Below are 19,445 nucleotides of genomic sequence, written 5' to 3'. Positions count from 1 at the left end.
CTGCCCCATGATATGCCTTATACCCCTATATGCCACTCTGGCATATAGGGGGTTAAAAGGCATATCATGGGGCTGAGTGGCATATAGGGGGTTAAAATGCATTTCTGGAGGTATATAGGCATATCATGGGGCTGAGTGGCATATAGGGGGTTAAAATGCATTTCTGGAGGTCCAGAAATGCATTTTAACCTCCTATATGCCACTCAGCCCCATGATATGCCTTTTAACCCAGCATGTACTGGCTGCCTTGGCTTGATAGGAGTGTGATTGCTGTTAGCAGTTTGATATAGATAGATATATATATATATATATATCTATCTATATCAAACTGCTAACAGCAATCACACTCCTATCAAGCCAAGGCAGCCAGTACATGCTGGAACCTGGGGATGATAGTAGTGGGATTACAGCCTCCCTATGCCATGCTACAACCCCCACCCCCCTTACACATCCATGCTATCACACACAAACACATTTAAATACTCATTCATTCCATTAATCACACATACTTCACACATTAAACACACATTAATCACACATACTTACCCAAAAACCCTCCCCCACCCCCTTACCTGAACTGCAGATCTCTCACTCGAAGACTTCTGCAGGGGACCGGCTGTAGAGCAACTTCTCTGGCCCCGCCCCCAGAGGAGGGAGGGGGAGATAGAGCTCTGTGAGGACGCTGCAAGCTTCCTGTCCTCCTGCTTCTAACAGAAGAGACGCTGCTCGCGACCGGTAAGCAGCATGGCCCCAGAAGACATTTTTTGGGGGGTCTGAGAAGACGACCCCGATTATAAGACGAGGGGTATTTTTCAGAGCATTTGCTCTGGAAAAAACCTTGTCTTATAATCGAGCAAATACGGTATATGCGCTCCATTGTTTGCTGTTGATTTTCGTATACACTTCAGGAAGAGTGTTTATGGAAGCTGCTTTTAGTGTGGGGAAGTATTGATTTCATTATTTTATTGTTTCACGTGGAACATTGGTACTTTTTCTGTTTATACCATGGGGCACTCCAGAAAAGCCTTATGCCCCCCCCCATATGCCACTCTGCCTCCCTGATATGCCTTATACCCTCCTATATGCCACTCTGCCCCATGATATGCATTTTAACCTCCTATATGCTACTTTGCCTCCAGAAATGCCGTGTTTCCCATATATGCCACTCTGACTCCAGAAATGCCTTATACCCCTATATGCCACTCTGGCATTTAGGGGGTTAAAAGGCATATCATGGAACAGAGTGGCATATAGGGGTATAAGGCATTTCTGGAAGGAGAGTGGCATATAAGGGGCATAAGGCATATCAGGGAGGCAGAGTGGCATATGGGGGGCATAAGGCTTTTATATAAAAAAATATTATACAGTTTGTTAAAAAAAAAAATTTGTTTATTTACCTTCTACTTCTTCCACTTTGGGGCTTTTTCATCCTGGCCTCCGTCCTCTGGTAGCTGCAGGCCGCCATTTTCTATGTTGACAGGACATCCGGTGCTCCAGCAGTCTGAGTGTGAGGGAGCGGAGCTTTCAAGCCTCACGCTCCTCCCATCACTATGCGGCCATCAGATTAATGGAAATTTAATCGAAACGGCCGATGCGTGCTGACACCACCGGCCGGAGCTACTTTAATTCTTTTTTTTGTAAAATTGAATATGCCGGATCGGCTTGCCATATAAAGTAAAATAAAAAAAGTATTAAAGTAGCTCCGGCCGGCGGTGTCAGCACGCATCGGCCGTTTCGATTAAATTTCCATTAATCTGATGGCCGCATAGTGATGGGAGCAACATGAGGGGTGAAAGGTCCGTGCGAGGGGGCGGGGCTGCTCCCATCAGTAGGTGGCCATCGCACACGGCCGCTGAGTGCTGATGCCGCCGGCCGGCGCTGCTTTAATACTTTAATAAAAAAAGAATTGAAGTAGCGCCGGCCGTTTAGATTAGATTTCGGGCAGCCGCCCGGCCTACGAATCTGCCGGCCCACCGGGAAATTTCCCGGTATCCCGGTGGGCCAGTCCAGCCCTGGTCACGGTGTGCCCACAGAGACGGCTCGGTGTGCCAACAGCGGCACGCGTGCCACGCGTTCGCCATCACTGACCTAGGCCATAACATAGGAAGAAGACATCTCAGACCTGACCCCCAAAAGATTGCCGCTATTGTAGACTGGCCCACAAAAAAACAAGTCTTGGCGTTCTTAGGCACTGCTGACTACTACCGGAAATTTGTGCCATCATACAGCAGTATTGCCAAACCCCTGGCGGACTTCACTAAGAAGGCTTTACCCCGTATTGTCATCTGGTCTCCACCTTGTGCTCAGGCATTCCAAAAGCTAAAGAAAGTATTAGCCAATGCTCCATTGCTAGCAGCCACTGACTACTCTAGGAGGTTTTTAGTCCAAAGTGATGCCTCCATGTTTGGTATAGGAGCTGTCCAGATCAGTGAGGAGGGGGAAGAACACCCCATAGCCTTCCTTAGTAGGACATTGCTGGATAGGGAGGTAGGGTATGCAGCCACTGAGAAGGAATGTCTGGCTTTAGTCTGGGCCCTTAAAAAGTTCCAGCCCTATCTGTATGGCAGGGAGTTTACGGTGATGGGAGGTTGTTGCGCTGGAGTCTGTCTCTCCAACCTTATAATTTTAATGTCCAATATAGACCAGGTCACGCTCATGGTAATGCGGATGGGCTATCTTGCCAAGAGGATGTTTAACTAAATCTCTCTTATGTATTGCAGGTCAGTCAGTGTGAGGTCTCGGGGGAGACCACCCCAATCTGCCCTCTATAATTGGAGAAGTGTGATGGTAGCTGTCTGAGACTTGTGGACATACAAGGGTTAATGTGTATTTTCAAACTGATGTTCCTTCTTTGTATAATCCCTCTATGTTTATTGGTGCTGCTTCCTGTCTGCACTGCCATTGTCTTGAGGTGATGTTATTGACCCTTTGTTGTGATGTGAACTATTGTATCCCAGGATGTAATTCATGTGCTTAAAAGTTCCTCCCTTGTATAATCCCTTTATGTTTATTGGTGCTGCTTCCTGTTTGCGCTGCCATTATTTTGAGGTGATGTTATTGATCCTTTGTTGTGGTGTGAACTATTGTATTATATTAATTTCCTTATGTTAACTTTCTTTTTGTATAGTACTTGGTTGTTTGTAGTGTTTTACCCACTCCTTGTTTTCCTATATAACCTTGTCTGCCTTGCAATAAACAGAAGAGTTTGGTGTGTGTCCATTTCTGGGGAGGGTTGAGGCAGAGTCTTTGGATCTGTCAGCATTGACCTTAAAACTTTGCAGCCTCTGTAAAGGCTGTACTTGGCTGCAGAGGGATCAATACCTGCCTCCCTATCCAGTGGGTAAAGGACTCGATGTCTACCCCAGCTCAGGTCAAACCTGCTACTGACTACTGACCCTTCAGCCACGCTCCAGAAGTTTCACCAAAAAGTCCCTACTGTCGGATATATCCCTTATCGGACACTGAAAATAAAGTATTAAGAGAATATCTCGATGAACATTTGGCCAAGCGATTAATTTGTCCCTCTACCTCACCAGGTATCTGTTTTTGTGGGTAAGAAGGATGGAGGCTTACGTCCCTGCGGTGACTATAGAGAACATACCGCTATAACCGTGAAGAACCGATATCCTCTCCCACTCATCCCTAAACTATTTGAATGTCTTTTACAAGCTACTGTGTTTACAAAATTGGATCTTTGAGGCGCTTATAATTTGATCCGAGTCAAAGAGGGACATGAATGGAAAACAGTGTTCCGCACTCGATATGGTCATTTCGAATATCTAGTTATGCCTTACTGACTTTGCAACGGACCAGCACGTTGCCAGAATTTTGTTAATGATATCTTCCAGGATTTATTAGATAAATTCATGGTGGTTTATTTAGATGACATCTTGATCTCCTCGTCTACGCTCCAAGAACATCTTGTCATGTACTTCAGGTCCTTACTCATCTACGAACTCATCATTTGTTTGCCAAGATAGAGAGATGCCAATTTGAGTCTGTCTGGATTGACTTTTTGGGGATCTGCATATCTTCTAAAGGCATCGAAATGGACAAGACCAAGGTGAAAGCTATTGAACCATGCCCCAACCACGTTTCCGTAAAGAGGTACAACGTTTTCTCAGATTTGCAAACTTCTATAGATGTTTTATTCACAATTTATGTAGAATTGTTCTCCCCCTCACGTCTCTTATGTTAAAATACATCAAGTTTTCATGGAATATGAGTGCTGAAGATTCCTTTTCTACCGTAAAACAGAGGTTCACTTCCACCCCGATATTGGTACACCCCTATCCAGAGTTACATTTTGTAGTGGAGGTGGATGCCTCTACAGTAGCAGTGGGCGCGATTCTCACCCAAAGGCAAGGTGCTAAAGATTTGCTTTATCCTGTGGCATTCTATTCCCATAAGTTGACAGCACCTGAAAGGAACTATGATGCAGGAGATCGTGAATTGCTGGCGATAAAATGTGCACTAGAGGAATGGAGACACGATCCTTTTCACATCTTCACTGACCATCGCAAGTTGAAATATTTACAAAGAGCTAAAAGACTACGTCCCCATCAGGCTAGATGGGCTCTCTTTTTTACCCGATTTAACTTCCATATTACCTACAGGCCAGGAAGTAAAAACGGGAAGGCAGATGCCCTTATCCCGTCAATATTCTAATGAACCTGATGACCCAAACCCAATACAACCAGTGATACCTTCCACCCACTTCCTAGTCACTAAGAAACCATACGAGACTATTTTCATCCAACGGTACACAACGTAGTTAAACAAGAGGGTCTCTTCTACCATCAAGATCATCTGATAATACTACCTCTTTTTCTGCTTGGTGCTCTCCAGATTTGTCACGATGCTCCTTTATGCTCCAAGGTCCTCATGGTTTACTACAATTCATCCCCACTTTACGGTCTCCATGGTCCCCAGTCAGTATAGATTTTATAGTAGAATTGCCAATATCTAATGGACATAACACCATAATGGTAGTTACTGATAGGTCGACAAAGATGGCACATTTTATACTTCTCAGACAACTCCCTTCTGCTGCAGAGACAGCTGAGATATTCATAAGAGAGATTGTTCAGTTACACGGCGTTCCTCTCCATGTACTTACCGACGAGGTTCCCAATTTGCGTCTACATTCTGGAGAACTTTCTGCAAAGGACTGAGGATCGAACAAACCTTGTCCTCTGCTTATCATCATCAGATTTACGTACAGACCGAAAGGGTGAATCAAAGTCTCGAACAATACTTCTGCTGTTCTATTACCTATCTACCAAAGACAGGAAGATAAACAAAGACGTGACAGTCCCGTCTATCCCCCGAGTGACAAAGTGTGGTTATCCACACGACATATGAGATTAGCAATACCTTCTCTAAAGCTGGGACCTCGATATATAGGTCTTTTCTTCTTTACCCACTCTATTAAACCTGTCACGTACCGTCTTGCCTTACCGTCATCCCTCAAGGTCCATCCGGTGTTTCATATCTCATTGCTCAAACCTGTAACAATCAATCTTCTTACCAGATGCACCCCACTCCTCCTGTAGCTGTCACCATTGAAGGTCATCCAAAATATGTTTTTGGGGTGGTTGTCTTTTTTACTTGATAGATTGGAAGGATTATGGGCCCTGAAGACCATTCCTGGGCACCTGCCTCATCAGTCCACGCACCTACCCTGGTCTGACGTTTCCATAGAGACCACCCTACCAAACCTGGTCCTATCAGTACCCGGAGGTTACCATTAGGGAGGGGGTACTGTCACGAGCTGCTACTCATGTGCTACCTGGATCCAACAGAGAGCTGAGCTCTGTCGCGTCTCCTTTCCTTCCCTGCTCGCTGACACAGAAGGTGGTTCATCCTCTCCGGAAATGCATTCAAGCGTTGCTATGGTGATGCATCTCTTACGATGGCATCACAGTGGCACAAAATTCAAATGTATTTAAACCCTTACCTCCCTTTGTTCAGGTATCAGTTGGACTCTTCCCTATACCATAGTGTTGTTTGCCGTTTTGACTACTCGTGTCCCAGACCCTCTTCTGTGATTTTTGACAAGTGATTCTTGCAGCCTGCCTTGACCTCTGCTTTGTGACCTGACTTTGCTTTTTGGATCTACCCTTTGTTAGCTCGCCTGGTTTCTACGCGTTCATTTGTTTACTGCTAAAAAGGACTACCCTGTTCTGCTGGCTCACGGCTTGCTGTGACAGATCTTAATCCAATTGAACACCTTTGGGATGTGGTGGAACAGGAGATTTGCATCATGGATGTGCAGCTGACAAATCTGCAGAAACTGCGTGATGCCATCATGTCCATTTGGACCAAAATATCTGAGGAATGTTTCCAGTACCTTGTAGAAAGTATGCCACAAAGAATAAAGGCAGTTCTGAAGGCAAAAGGGGGTCCAACCCTGTACAAGCAATGTCGCACCATAGGGGCAAAACGCATTGCAAAACCGCAGAAATTTCTTTAACTCCTTCAGAACCAGAGCAGTTCTTGCTGTGTCTTTATTCAACTGTGATTGCCCATTAACTCATTTAGTGCACCCCCACAACATATACCGTATTTGCTCGATTATAAGATGAGGTTTTTTTCAGAGCAAATGCTGATTATGAGACTAAGATCCAGATCCCCCGCACCACTGCAGGGGACCTGGATCCTCCTGTCTCCCCCCCCCATTTAACACCCCCCACACACACACTTACCGGTGCTTCCTGCTGTATTGCCGGGGCAGCGGGTTGACGTCTACGCGATCCGCGTAGACAACGTCCGCTGCAGCCGGAAGGAGGTGTGGCTAGCAGCGGGGGTTGTCTGCGTCCGTCGCGCATACCTTCCCCGACTTTCAGAGATCAGAGTTCCCCGCACTGGTGCCGCACCGGTGCGGGGAACTCTGATCTCTGACAGCCGGGGAAGGTATGCGCGACGGACGCAGACAAACCCCTGCTGCCAACTCCACCTCCTTCCGGCTGCAGCGGAAGGAGACGTCAACCCACTGCCCCGGCAATACAGCAGGAAATTGGAAGCACCGGTAAGTGTGTGTGTGTGTGTGTGTGTGTGTTAAATGGGGGCATAGGGCATTTCTGGAATGCCTTATACCCCTATATGCCACTCTGGCACTTAGGGGTTAAAAGGCATATTATGGGGCAGAGTGGCATATAGGGAGGTATAAGGCATTTCAGGAGGCAGAGTGGCGTTAAGGGGGCATTTAATAGAGCACTCTGCGTCCTGAAATGCCTTATACCTCCCTATATGCCACTCTGCCCCATAATATGCCTTTTAACCCCCTAAATGCCAGAGTGGCATATAGGGGCATAAGGCATTTCTGGAGGCAGAGTGCTCTATACAATGCCTTTTAACTCCCTTAATGCCACTCTGCCTCCTGGAATGCCTTATACCTCCCTATATGCCACTCTGCCCCATAATATGCATTTTAACCCCCTAAATGCCAGAATGGGATATAGGGGTATAAGGCATTTCTGGAGGCAGAGTGGCACTTAGGGGTTCAAAAGGCTTACCATGGGGCACAGTGGCATATAGAGGGTTAAAAGGCATATCATGGGCCACAGTGCCATATTGGTGTGGCAAGCCTGGGGGCAGATGTGCGTAACTGGGGGACAGGTTGGAAAATACAAGGAAATAAAAACAAAAAAAATTTTCTCAATCATAGCTTTTATTAAAAAAAAATAGTTTACATGAATTAACATTTACTGGTAAAACTTTTTTCCTTTAGGGTCGTCTTATATTCAGGCTTTTTCTTTTTTTCCTAAGTTAATATTCAGATTTTGGGGGGTCGTCTTATAATCGAGCAAATACGGTATATTCTTTGTTTTCAGCACAAGAGGGCTTTCTTTTGAAATAATGATTTAATCATTTAATATGACAATATCTAAAAATGTTGGGGAAATGGGGAAAAAGGAAAAATTGCCACATTTCCAAATTTTTTCTGGATCCCCCTCGTTTTCTAAGAATTGTGTTAAAAGTTCTTAGGAATCCAAATGCACAAGTCTGATAGACAACAATGGCAAGAGCCTAATCTGTTCCCACAAGCAATATTGTTGAAGACACAAACAGAGGTAAAGGGATTAAGAAAGTAATACTTAAACATAATCTAGATAGTGAGATATTTTTAATATATATACAAATAGAAACACAAAATACTACAATTTAACCCTTTCAAGTCAACGTAAAATTGTTTTCCCAATAATTTTCCTAAAACAGGGGCCCATCATTTTACCCGTCTCAAAATATTTAAACCTTATGACAGATCCTAACTGGATGTGCAGCAGGTCTATTGGAGTCCACAGTGTAAATGTAAGGCATGGTTTCCATATTTTTGCATGGTTTGCAGTGCTGACATTGCCAGGCCTAGGATCTCATTCTTGTCTCTGGGACACTAAACTTTTGTAGTGGTCTACCTTATCTAAATACTTACACCGTATCTCTGACTGCTGGTAAGGATGAGGCACCCTGCATCCTGGCATCTCATACTGCCTCTATGAAGGGTTCTGATGTCTGCAATCCTAACACTTCTGAATTTCGTGGGCTGGCCAGCTCTGCTGTACTCAGTGAAGTAATTACAACTGGCAAGACCCCCATGGAAGATTTATGATTGTGGTCCCAAGCTCCTCTGAAAAATACCCCTCATCTTATAATCGAGGTCATCTTATAATCAGACATCAAATAGAGGTCTGACTATGAGACTAAGATCCAGATCCCCCGCAGTGCTGCAGGGGACCTGGATCCTCCTGTCTGGTAACCTCCGCTGCTGCTGGCACTTCCACCGGGGCTTCTATCAGACCTTCCCCGGCTGCCAGAGAGGAGAATTCCCTTGCAGCGCTGCTGGGAATTCTCTCTGGCAGCCGGCGAACGTCTGTGCAATGGATGCAGACAACTGCCGCTGCTGCTGGCACTTCTGCCGGGGCTTGTATGACGGAGCACTGGCGACACATGACCTTCCGGTGCTCAGTCATAGAAGCCCCATAGAAGCTGACACCTTCTGGTCTGGGTGGCACATAAGGCTGAAGAACCCCCTAGCCCCTTTCCCCCACCCAGGGTAACTAATATACTTAGTATGACATATTATTCCATCACACATTGCTCTCTCACACCTATTACATCTAACACCTCACTCCCTCACAACTACCACACATAACACATCACTCTCTCATAACTATCAAACATTATCACACCCTACACCCTTACACCCATCACATCTTTTACACATCACGCCATCACACCTTACTCCATCACATATCACACATCGTTACTATAACACCGTACTCCCTTACACCCATCACATCTATTACACATCACTCCAATCACACCTATCAACAACAGGTTTCAACAACAGTTTCAGGACCTCTTGGGGAGAACTAAGTCTTTCATGTGTTTACTAGTAGTAAACACTAGTAAGTGTCCATCCTGACTCCTGGAGTCTACAGGCCATTGTTGATGCTGTCCCAATAGCAAAAGCCATCTAAAAGATTGGAGAATATGTGCTCCTCCAGGGAAAAAGATAACCCAAAGGACCGTATGGCCAGTCATAACACACCAGTCGAGATTCAAGAGAACCGCTTTATTGGGACTAGGCATGGTTCATATAGCTAGTTTACCAGAGGAAAGGAAGTTGATAAACAACATGAAACAGATTAATATATTAACATAACACAATAGCAAGGGAGTACACATACAACAACGGCACCAAACAATTCTCCTCAGACTGATAACAATGGCAAGTACGCAACAGAAATAAAGGCATTAGAGAAGTAACACTCAAAGATAGACTAGACAGCAAGTTTCTTAATACACATAAAAATGAGAATAGGTGTGAAAACGCAAAATGTTCCACTTTAACCGCTGAATTTCAATGTAATATTGGAGTCCCAATTTTCCTAAAACAGGGGTTCAGTATCCGTTATACACTGCTCTGTATTTTGGTAGATACAGGTTGTGGAGTTTGAGGTTAAGCTGCTTTGTAGATTCTTACCAGTTTCCACACCTTTTCCTCCATTATTTAAATTATCTAACTGTGGTACTCATATGTGGGTCAAGGTGACGCTGCTTGTGTGATTGAAGGTGTAAACTAGCCACAGATGGATGGTTTGAAGCCTTTCAGTGTGGGAGGGGTAAACAATCTACAGGCATACTGGTGGTGACTCAGGTACTAAGGGGAAGTAGTGCATTCCTGCAAAGTGTTGCTTTTTAAGACCCAAATTCCCCGGACCCTCATTCCTCGGTTTCAACTCTTTTGTAGGTGCTCAGGATGTTTGTTGAATACAAGAGCATTACTGTATTACATCCTAACACAATATTGTATGGTAACAGAAAATTGGTTTTAAATCACATTATGCAAATAAAATACATTATTTTTCTCAATGCCTTTAAACGGTAAATGGTTATAGAAATACCTATCAAATAGCTCACAAAGTCTCAGTAACGCCCCACCCCTAGTTTTACCTCTAATTATACACCCTAAACTCTCCCCTCTTTGTTCAATTAAAATGATGGAAGCTGTGGCAAATATCTCCAGTAGCACCTATATATTCAATATATATAGATTTATTTTGCAAACACTCATTTTCCGCAATTATGAAATATGCAGTCAAGTAAGCAATGTACTGTGGAGCAGTCATTTTGAGGCAAAAAACATATAACTAAATAAAACCAATCTATGGAACCAGTTTTATACACTCCCACCAAGTGAATGCTTCACGCTGTCATCTGGCTTTCCAATGTCCACTGTTATCTTTGTATAGAGCCTATGTCTTGTGAAACTTATAAGTAAGTATTCCAATGAACTCAAGCCATCTTCATGCATTTTGAACTTGGCTTTGCTTATCAGAGGGACACTGGTAAGTGAAAAATCAAAGAAATGCATCACTCATGTTAATTTAACATGTAACAGACTAGTAGAGTGGGAGAGAATTGAAAGAGGCGAGTAAAGAAACAAAAGGAAAACAGGTATGATAAATTTAAACTTTGTTAATGACACTTACTTCTTCTGGTTTCTCTCATTACCAGGGTCTCTCATATGGGTCATCATTTTGGCTTTAGAAATATTTTGTGGAGCACGTTCAATAATCATCCCTGCTGCTACCACCCTTAGAAAAAAAGATGTTAGTCACATTCACATTATATATGCAAACCTTGCTGGCTTTAAAAAGTGAACGCATGATATTTTCTTTTATTTTACATGTTATTGTTTCCAAGACTTGTTCAAACTTTGTTTGTAATGACATTTGCCAATTTGCTTTCATACAAATTTCCAATAACAAGGAGGGTCCGTGGCGAAACAAATGAAAATGAACAGCAAAACCTCTGAAATTTTGTTTTTCTGGGAGACAAGAAATACAAATCCAGCAAGACTTTTGATTTTGCATTTCTAACTATTAAAAAGGCGATCACTAAATGCTGGCCTACTTTAAAACAAGACAATATCCTGAAAGATCACCTTCCAGCAAAACCTAGTGTCATCTATAAGAAAGTAGAGAATTTAAAATCTATCCTGGCCCCAAGCATTCTACCTGAGGTAGAGAAGGTAGTAAAATGGAAAATACTATCAGACACTTTATCCACTGCAGGTCGAAGAATGTTTATCTACCTACTTGAGTGTAGTTGTGGGATCCTATATATTGGCCGGACCATTAAGGAGTTAAAAATTAGAAGCCTTGAACATCTCGGTGGCATACGCAATAAAAGTTTAAAACATAGTGTCCCAAAACACTGTAACACATGCGAAAAGTTTTCATTACCAGATTTCAAGGTCATAGGAATAGACCTTATTTCCCCCCACTGGAGAGGTGGAGATTTGAAACAGGAGTTAGCAAAAAAAAAAGAAACTGAGTGGATTTTCAAATTTCAGACACATAAAATGGGTGGATTGAACACTGATCTAGATATCCTAGCCTTTATGCATTAATATATATATAAAAAAAATTACTTACCTTTGCAACATCTTCACTTTGTTCACTCTTTTTTGCACTTTAAAAATGTGTCCTCCAGAGGTTTCATCTATAAGATCTTCTTTTTTCCTTTCTTTTAAGCCATATGGCTTTATGTATATCTCTATCTTATATTTTTTTTAATATTTATTAATATGTACAATTATCTGGATTACACCAGATGTAATGTATATTTTGATCTCATATAGATTTTGTATATGTTTTTAGCCACCTCCTCCGAAAAGCTTAAGAAATACATATCATCAAAATGAGCTAAGGAATAAGGGACCCAACAATATTTGTTTTTAATAAGTTATACTTTTAATTTATATGTGGTGGTTCCGGAATATAAGACTGAGATTCATAAAGAAGGAGATGGATCTTCTTCTTTCATGATCCGTGATGCTTTTTCAATTGGATGCCGCCGATCTGTCCATTTCCTGTAGTGGAAGGTATAACAAGGAAAGGAAGCCGTCCAATCGCGAGACGATGACGTCTACCGGACTGGATGACTGCTTCGGTTTGGCTCCTGTCAGGGTTTCGGCCTACCTGCACTGGGTTTTCTCCTCATGGCTCTCTGTTTGTTAGGCCGCGCCCCCTTCCTCTTCCAACTTTATGTCCAAGTTAACCCCTCCTCTTCCTGCAGGCTGTGACTATATTAACCAGCTAGTTCAGTTGCTGGTTGCCCTTTCGTGGTTCCGGACCTGTGAGTGCGTGCTTCCTTCCAGTGTTTGATTCTTGTGTATGACCCGGCCTGTCTGACTCCCATTCTGGTGCTGACTCCTGCCTGCTTTTGGACTACGTGGATTTCTGGACTCCTGTCTTTGGCTCGTATGACTACCCGTTCTGGCTCCTGACCTTGGCTTGTTCTACGACCACCCGCTTGTCTTGTTTTGGATTCTTGTTATTATTTTATTTTAATAAACATTTTGACCAGTACCTTTTTGCCTCCGTCCTGATTCACAGGTACCCTGACAGCTCCAACCCGTACGTCTTGCGTGACGACGTTGTACGTGTCTATTCCGCACCTACGTGATGACGAGACGCCGTACAAACCCAGAAATACTTACCTATAACAACAGACTGACGAGCACACAGCATTTGCAAATTTTCTCTTTTTTTGAAATTTCTCCTGAGGAAGCCGACGAACTATCGGCGAAACGTGTTGAGAGACGTTCAAGAGATTATACCGGACTATCTGCCGCTACAGGACAGTTGAGTCATAAAACGCTTATGCACACTATGGCTTTAGTTGTGCCACATCTAATTGTAAGTGCATTCAGACTTTCTTGTCGAAGATACTGCACCATTCCGGTTTATTTGTTTTTACAGATTTTAGAAGCTATTAAATAAGAACATTTTACCGAATCTTTTGATGAGCCTGTTTTATCCAGCCCGCTTGTGAGTGGATCTTACACCATATTAAAGCTTTTTTCAGTTTTAACATATTGCACTATTATTGTATTTTATTTGGGAAGTACTATATTCATTTTTTACTTCACTCGTGGAATTTAGTTTTTTTTGCTTTCTGAATTGGTTCAGTAGCCTGAACAATTCATTTGTAGCAGTTCAGTCTGTGAATCATGCAGTTGTAACTGATCCTAGAGCGAGTCATCTGCAGAGCACTCAGACACAGACTCTGGGATCAGGTAACAGCTCATTAATTCACAGAGGAACTATGACTAGAGTCAGACAGTCGTTCAAAGATCCGAATGATTCAAAGATTACTTTTATAAATAAATACATTAATAATCTTTACTGCCCCTGGATTTAGATTCCCCTTAGTTTGCCCAGCTTTACCTCTAACGGCACCTTAAGTTAACTTTATTAAATTACCGTATTGGCTCGGATATAGGCCGCCCCCGTATATAGGCCGCACCCTAAAAGTTTGGTGCTTTTTTAAAGAAAAAGTTTTTGCTGCCACTCTTGCCCCCCCCGACTTACCAGAGCAGACTCCCGGGTGTCTTGCGGGGCCGGCAGGGGACATCTACGCAATACGCGTATACAACTTCCGGTGCCGGCACTCAGCTGATGTGCCGGCACCGGAAGTTGTATACACGTATTGCGTAGATGTCCCCCGTCGGTCCCGCAAGACACCCGGGAGTCTGCTCTGGTAAGTCTTTGGGGCAGAGGTAAAACGCATCTATGTGCTTTAACAATCTCCCTTGCCGGGACTCCCCGTGGAAATTCCTAGCAAGGGAGATTGTTAAAGCACATCGTGCAGATGTGCCGGCAACGGGGGCTGTTTACCCGCATCGCCGCAGCCGGTGACCGTCCGCACGATGCGCTTAGACAACCTCCCGTGCCGGCACCCTCCCCCGTGGAAAGTGCTGGCAGGGGAGGCTGTCTGAGCGTATCGGAGAGTAGGATACAGGTCCCCTGCACCGCTGCGGGGGATCTGTATCCTAACCGCGCTGCCTGCCCGGGTCCCGGGACTGCATGTCCCGGGCGTCGGGCGCTAGACCCCGAATATAGGCCGCACCCCCACTTTAAAGATTTAAAGTGGGGGGGGAAAGTGCGGCCTATATTCGAGCCAATATAGTAATTAAATTAACCCTAAACACCCCATTAACCATAACTGCCCCTAAATTAACCCTTAACACCCCATCAACCATAACTGCCCCTAAATTAGCCCAAAATACCCCATTAACCATAACTGCTCCTAAATTAACCCGAAACACCCCATCAACCATTACTGCTCCTAAAATTAACCCTAAAGATCCCATCAACCATAACTGCCCCTAAATTAACCCTAAAGACCCCATCAACCGTCTCTGTAAGATTCAAATCTTTTAACGATTCTCTGCCTTCAGTGACATCACTAGAGTAGGCAGGCAGGAGGGTTCATTGATGCTAATGAAAGGGGCTGGGCCAATCGTTAGTGTGACTTCAGGGAGGGACTGGGAAACAGTAACTCCTGTGAGTCACACTGAATGATCAGAAGATTCTGATCATGAATCGGATCATTTCACTCTGCGTCAGCGGCTCAATCTCCTTCCATAATCTGGGGGATTTTTTTCTAACACTGGGGGTGGGATTCAGTTCTGTATCATGCAGTTGCATTGTGAATGCTCTGCCTCTGCTGTTGCTGTATCTTATTCATTACTCAAGAAATCAATGGTTTCAATTTGGGGGGGAAATTCAGTCATGTATTGTGAAGCTGGGTGTGCCTGCCCAGTGCCCTTTATCATCTTCCTTACGCTGAGGGATCAATTCATCAGAATGATAAAATTTTAGGAGAAATTCAGTCCACATAGCATGCTGCTGGATCTGTTATCCATTGCTATAGTGCTGATGTTGCTGGAGGTCGTGATCCTGAAGTCTGGATCTTTTCCAAAACTTTGAGATTCTGCTGCTGTAAGTACAGTTGAGTGCAGATGACAGAGACCTCCCTCTTGTACAGGACTGTTGTAAACTATCTTCTGACCGGGGCAACTGCTTCATGACACTAGTTTTCTGAGGTTCATAAGAAATTAAAGAAATCTTGAATGGCATTTCCAGGTTATATGTTTTTGTGGAGAAAGATGTGATGTCATAATTGGGAAACATAGATCGGAATTAAAAGTAAACACTAAAAAATACTATTGATCATTTTCAGTAGACATGTGCACGGCGAGCAAAATCTATTTGCCACATTCATTTTTTGGGCAACAAATTTAGTGACAATGAGGTACAAATAGACAGTCTGTAGTAAGAAATTTTATGACAAATGTGGCTAATAGAACTGATGAGGTAAGTTTTAAGTTCCTTAAAATGGTGCTTATAACACAACTAACCTTTGATATAATTCGTCGTCTTCTCCTCCCCAGCCCCAGAAGCTATTTGAGAAACCATTTATATTTAGGTACTGTTCTTTGGTAAAAGCCACTATTCCTCCAAACAATGTCTTGTATGGTAACCTGGAGATATTATATTGTAATAATTATAAATTATTTTATTTTTGAGGCATTGTAAACTGCATAAAACAATGTTATATCATAAAAACTGGTATTGTATGTGTAAGAATGACTGGCTAGTACAGGCTCAGGGCAATTATCTGCCTTGGTTTAGACTTCAGTAGGAACCTATGTGAGAGTTTAGTTGGGCCTGTCAGGATGTATATCATCCCTATAAGTGTATCTAACATGTCTTCTGTTTGCTCTTACTTATTATTCCTGGTGACCTTACCATCACTTTCTCCAAACCGTAACTTTAAGGCTCCAAAATATGACAACCAAATGCTTGGACAAGTGGCTTTATTTGCAACATATTTATATATGCAACATTCCGGATAATGCTAAAAGTTGCATTCTGCATTTTTTTGTATGAATCAAATGTAAGTTAAATTAAATAAGAATTATTTAATCTGATCTCCCTCTAACCGTCCCAAAATGAAGTGAACGGTGTGCCATTGATTGATGCTGGCACTTCGAAGCTGCAGCATAGTAAGGGAGTGCAAAAGCAGAAGGGAGAAAGGTAAGAAATGGGAAAAGGGTTATTTTGAGCGTGGCTGCAAGGGCAGTTTGTTTGTGTGTAATGGCAAGCATTACTATGCATGTGTATGTATGTGTGAATGGGCAGGTGTTTGTATGGGCAGTGTGTGTGTTTATTAGACTTGTGCATTCGTCTTTGGGCGAACATGAAAACGAACATGAAGAATGTGTTTTCGTCCCGAAGAAACGAAGAAGTGAATATAGCGCCGGTAAAACGTACATGAAGACACACAACACGAAGAATCTTCGTTAGTCTTCGTCCACTAATCTCCCTGGTCCCTTCCCCATCTAGCCTACCTTATCTCCGCAGCATTGCAGGAGTTGACGGAAGCGGAAATCCGTAGGTTCGGAGTCAGGGGTTAAGGGGCCGTGCGAACGACTCTATTGGTCGCCTGCAGGGTCCTCCCCTGGCATTAACCTGCAGACGACCAATAGGCTCACTTGCACGGCCTTTTTAGCTCCTGACGGCGAACCTACGGATTTCTGCTCCTGTAAACCCCTGCGATGCTGCAGAGATAACGGGAGCGGAAATCCGTAGGTTCGCCCTCAGGGGTTAACTTGGCCGGCAGAGATCACTGGTCTCCCTGCTATAACAGTTAAAGGATCTGTACAAGCGACTTTAGTTGCTGGGCCAGGATTTTAAACGTCTGTACGAGCGACCCTATCGGTCGCCAGCAGGGGCTCGTCTGGCATCCCCAATTGGCTGATGCTAGAGGAGGACCCTGCAGACAACCAATAGGCTCACTTGCACTGTCTTTTTAACTCCTGACGGCAAACCTACGGATTTCTGCTCACGTTAACCCCTGCAATGCTGCGGAGATAACGGGAGCGGAAATCCGTAGGTTCACCGTCAGGGGTTTACTTGGCCAGCCGAGACCACTGGTTCCCCTGCTATCATAGTTAAAGGTCTGTACAAGCGACTTTAGTCTGTACGAGCAACCTTATTGGTCACCAGCAGAGGGCTCATCTGCCATCAACCAATGAAGTACAAGTGTAATTTATTGGTTGATGACAGAGGAGGCCCCTGCAGGGGAGCAATAGAGTTGCTCGTACAGACATTTAAACTCCTGGCAAAAAAAAGCTGCTGCATAGTCCCTAAGTACCGCGTTAACCCGTATTAACCTCCTAAAAATCGGAAAAAACAAAGAAAACAAACACGAAAAACGCACACGAATATTCGCCCGAACAGAAGACAAGAATGGGCGAATATTCGCGGAATACAAAGATTTTTTTTTAACACGAAGAGTTGGCCAGCGCCCAAGTCTAGTGTTTATGTGTGTGTATTTTGACAGTCTATCCATGATATTACTGTTTTGGGCCTAAGGAAACTAGAATTATTCACTCTGACACGTTAAACACAGGGCCACTAACAAAAAATCGATAGTGTCCTTCGCTGAGTCCAGTAACCATAAATGTATACCATGAGCCATGTCTGTGCCTATCCTTGGTTAAAATGAGTGTACAGGAGTTAAAATGTGTGTGTCAGTATACAGGGTTAGAATAAGTGTGGGGGGAGCAACAGACTACCAATTAAACAGTGTAGAGTATGTGTCAGTGTAGAGTGCTAGACTGTGTGTCAGCATATAGTGTGCTTGTAAGGAAGTATCAGGGCACAGAACTACAATGAGTGTATGTGTGTTAGTGTACAATGCTAGATTGTGTGGGATATTAGAATGTGTGTGTGGTTTTCTGTACATTTTTCAGGTGTGTGTGTTGTGACAGTGTGAACCCCAGGGAAATGATTAGCATGGCATCTGAGTACAGCTGCTATGCAGATTATACATATGGGTCCCTGGGGTGGAGCAATTGGAGAGCAGGGTGGGCCAATGCTCCATTTCCCCATTTTGTGGAAACTCCATGCCGGGTTTTCCATGAGGCAAGAAGTCCACAGGATCCGGTCCGGGATTTCTATTAGGCTGACATCAGGCACAGGTGCTGGACATTAAAAACCCCTGGAGCCTGATACTCAGGGAGACTGTTGGGGGAAGAGGAAGCTCCCTGCGCTCCCAGGGCAAGGAGAGGCCCTGAACAAGATCATCCCTGAGCCAAGTGAGGCAATACCTGCCTGGACATTGTGTGTGCTGTCTGGGGGAGGTTTTCCAGAGCCTGGCGTAGCTGGGTCTGGCTGGGAGGTTGAGATAGTGGGTGATTAGGCTAGTCAGTCTGCACCAGCGTAGTTTAGTTAGAGAGGGCTCCAATTGGGAGCTAGGTTTTTGTTTTATGATTTGGTTTTGGTGTTTAAGCGGTTAAAATAAAGCGCTGTTTTATTAAACACTGGTGTTCCTGACTCTGATTGCCCTAGAGGACTGTGCTTAAGACCCTTAAAAGTGACATGTATGGCCCTCATGCTATAGGGTTTGTCACAGTGTGTACAGTGTTAGACTGTAATTGTGTGTGTAAGTGTGTTAGTGTTTGTATAACTGGGTATGTATATGTGGACATGTGTGTGTTTCTGTGTGGTGATAGTGTCTGAGTATGTTATTGCAAGTATTTGAATTTGTGGGTATGTTTGGGTATAAGTGTGGGTGTCTGAGTGTGTTTCAGATTGGATATAGGTGTATGTGATAGTGTGAATGTTTGGGTGTGTCCTTTAGTGTGAGTGCCACTCTCTAGGTCAGGCTCTGGATCCAACCCTGTCTACAATGCATTCCCGTAATGTCTTGTGGCCTCAAACTTGGTTTCCAGGGCACTTAGACAGTCACTTCAATAACTTGTAGTAGTATCTGTGGGAATGTCCAGAGTTCATCTGTTTCTGTAACTTGATGTTACGGGCCGCTGCATAACTGCTACTCAGCACCATACACAAAAAACTGTGAGGCATTCTGACAGCTTTCTATCAGAATCAGCATTCATGTGACCACACAGGGCAGCCTTCACCCCCCCCCCACATGCATCAATGAGCCTTGGCCACCCATGACCCTGTTATTGGTTCACTGCTTTTCCTTCCTTTTCATAGGCACTAAACACTGCAGACCAGGAACACCCCACAAAAGTTGCAGTTTCGGAGATCCATCACAATTTGGCCCTTGTC

At 43.9% G+C, this 19,445-nt stretch overlaps 1 protein-coding gene across 1 annotated transcript in view; it reads right to left on the bottom strand.

Moving 5' to 3' along the window:
* Positions 1 to 10,684: 10,684 nt before the first annotated feature.
* LOC128497856 (beta-1,4-galactosyltransferase 1-like) overlaps positions 10,685 to 19,445 on the bottom strand; it is a 45,250-nt gene continuing 36,489 nt past the window's right edge. Inside the window, exons 4-6 of the mRNA XM_053468094.1 lie at positions 15,719 to 15,841; positions 10,998 to 11,102; positions 10,685 to 10,850 (exon numbers count right to left, since the gene is read on the bottom strand). Coding sequence (XP_053324069.1) covers positions 10,685 to 10,850; positions 10,998 to 11,102; positions 15,719 to 15,841 — 394 coding nt within the window. The remainder of the gene's footprint in view (positions 10,851 to 10,997; positions 11,103 to 15,718; positions 15,842 to 19,445) is intronic.

This window comes from Spea bombifrons, chromosome 1, assembly GCF_027358695.1.
Source record: "Spea bombifrons isolate aSpeBom1 chromosome 1, aSpeBom1.2.pri, whole genome shotgun sequence".
NCBI classification, from domain to species: domain Eukaryota; kingdom Metazoa; phylum Chordata; class Amphibia; order Anura; family Pelobatidae; genus Spea; species Spea bombifrons.
Note: the sequence above shows the minus strand (reverse complement) of the source record. Positions and strands in the feature narration are given on the sequence as shown.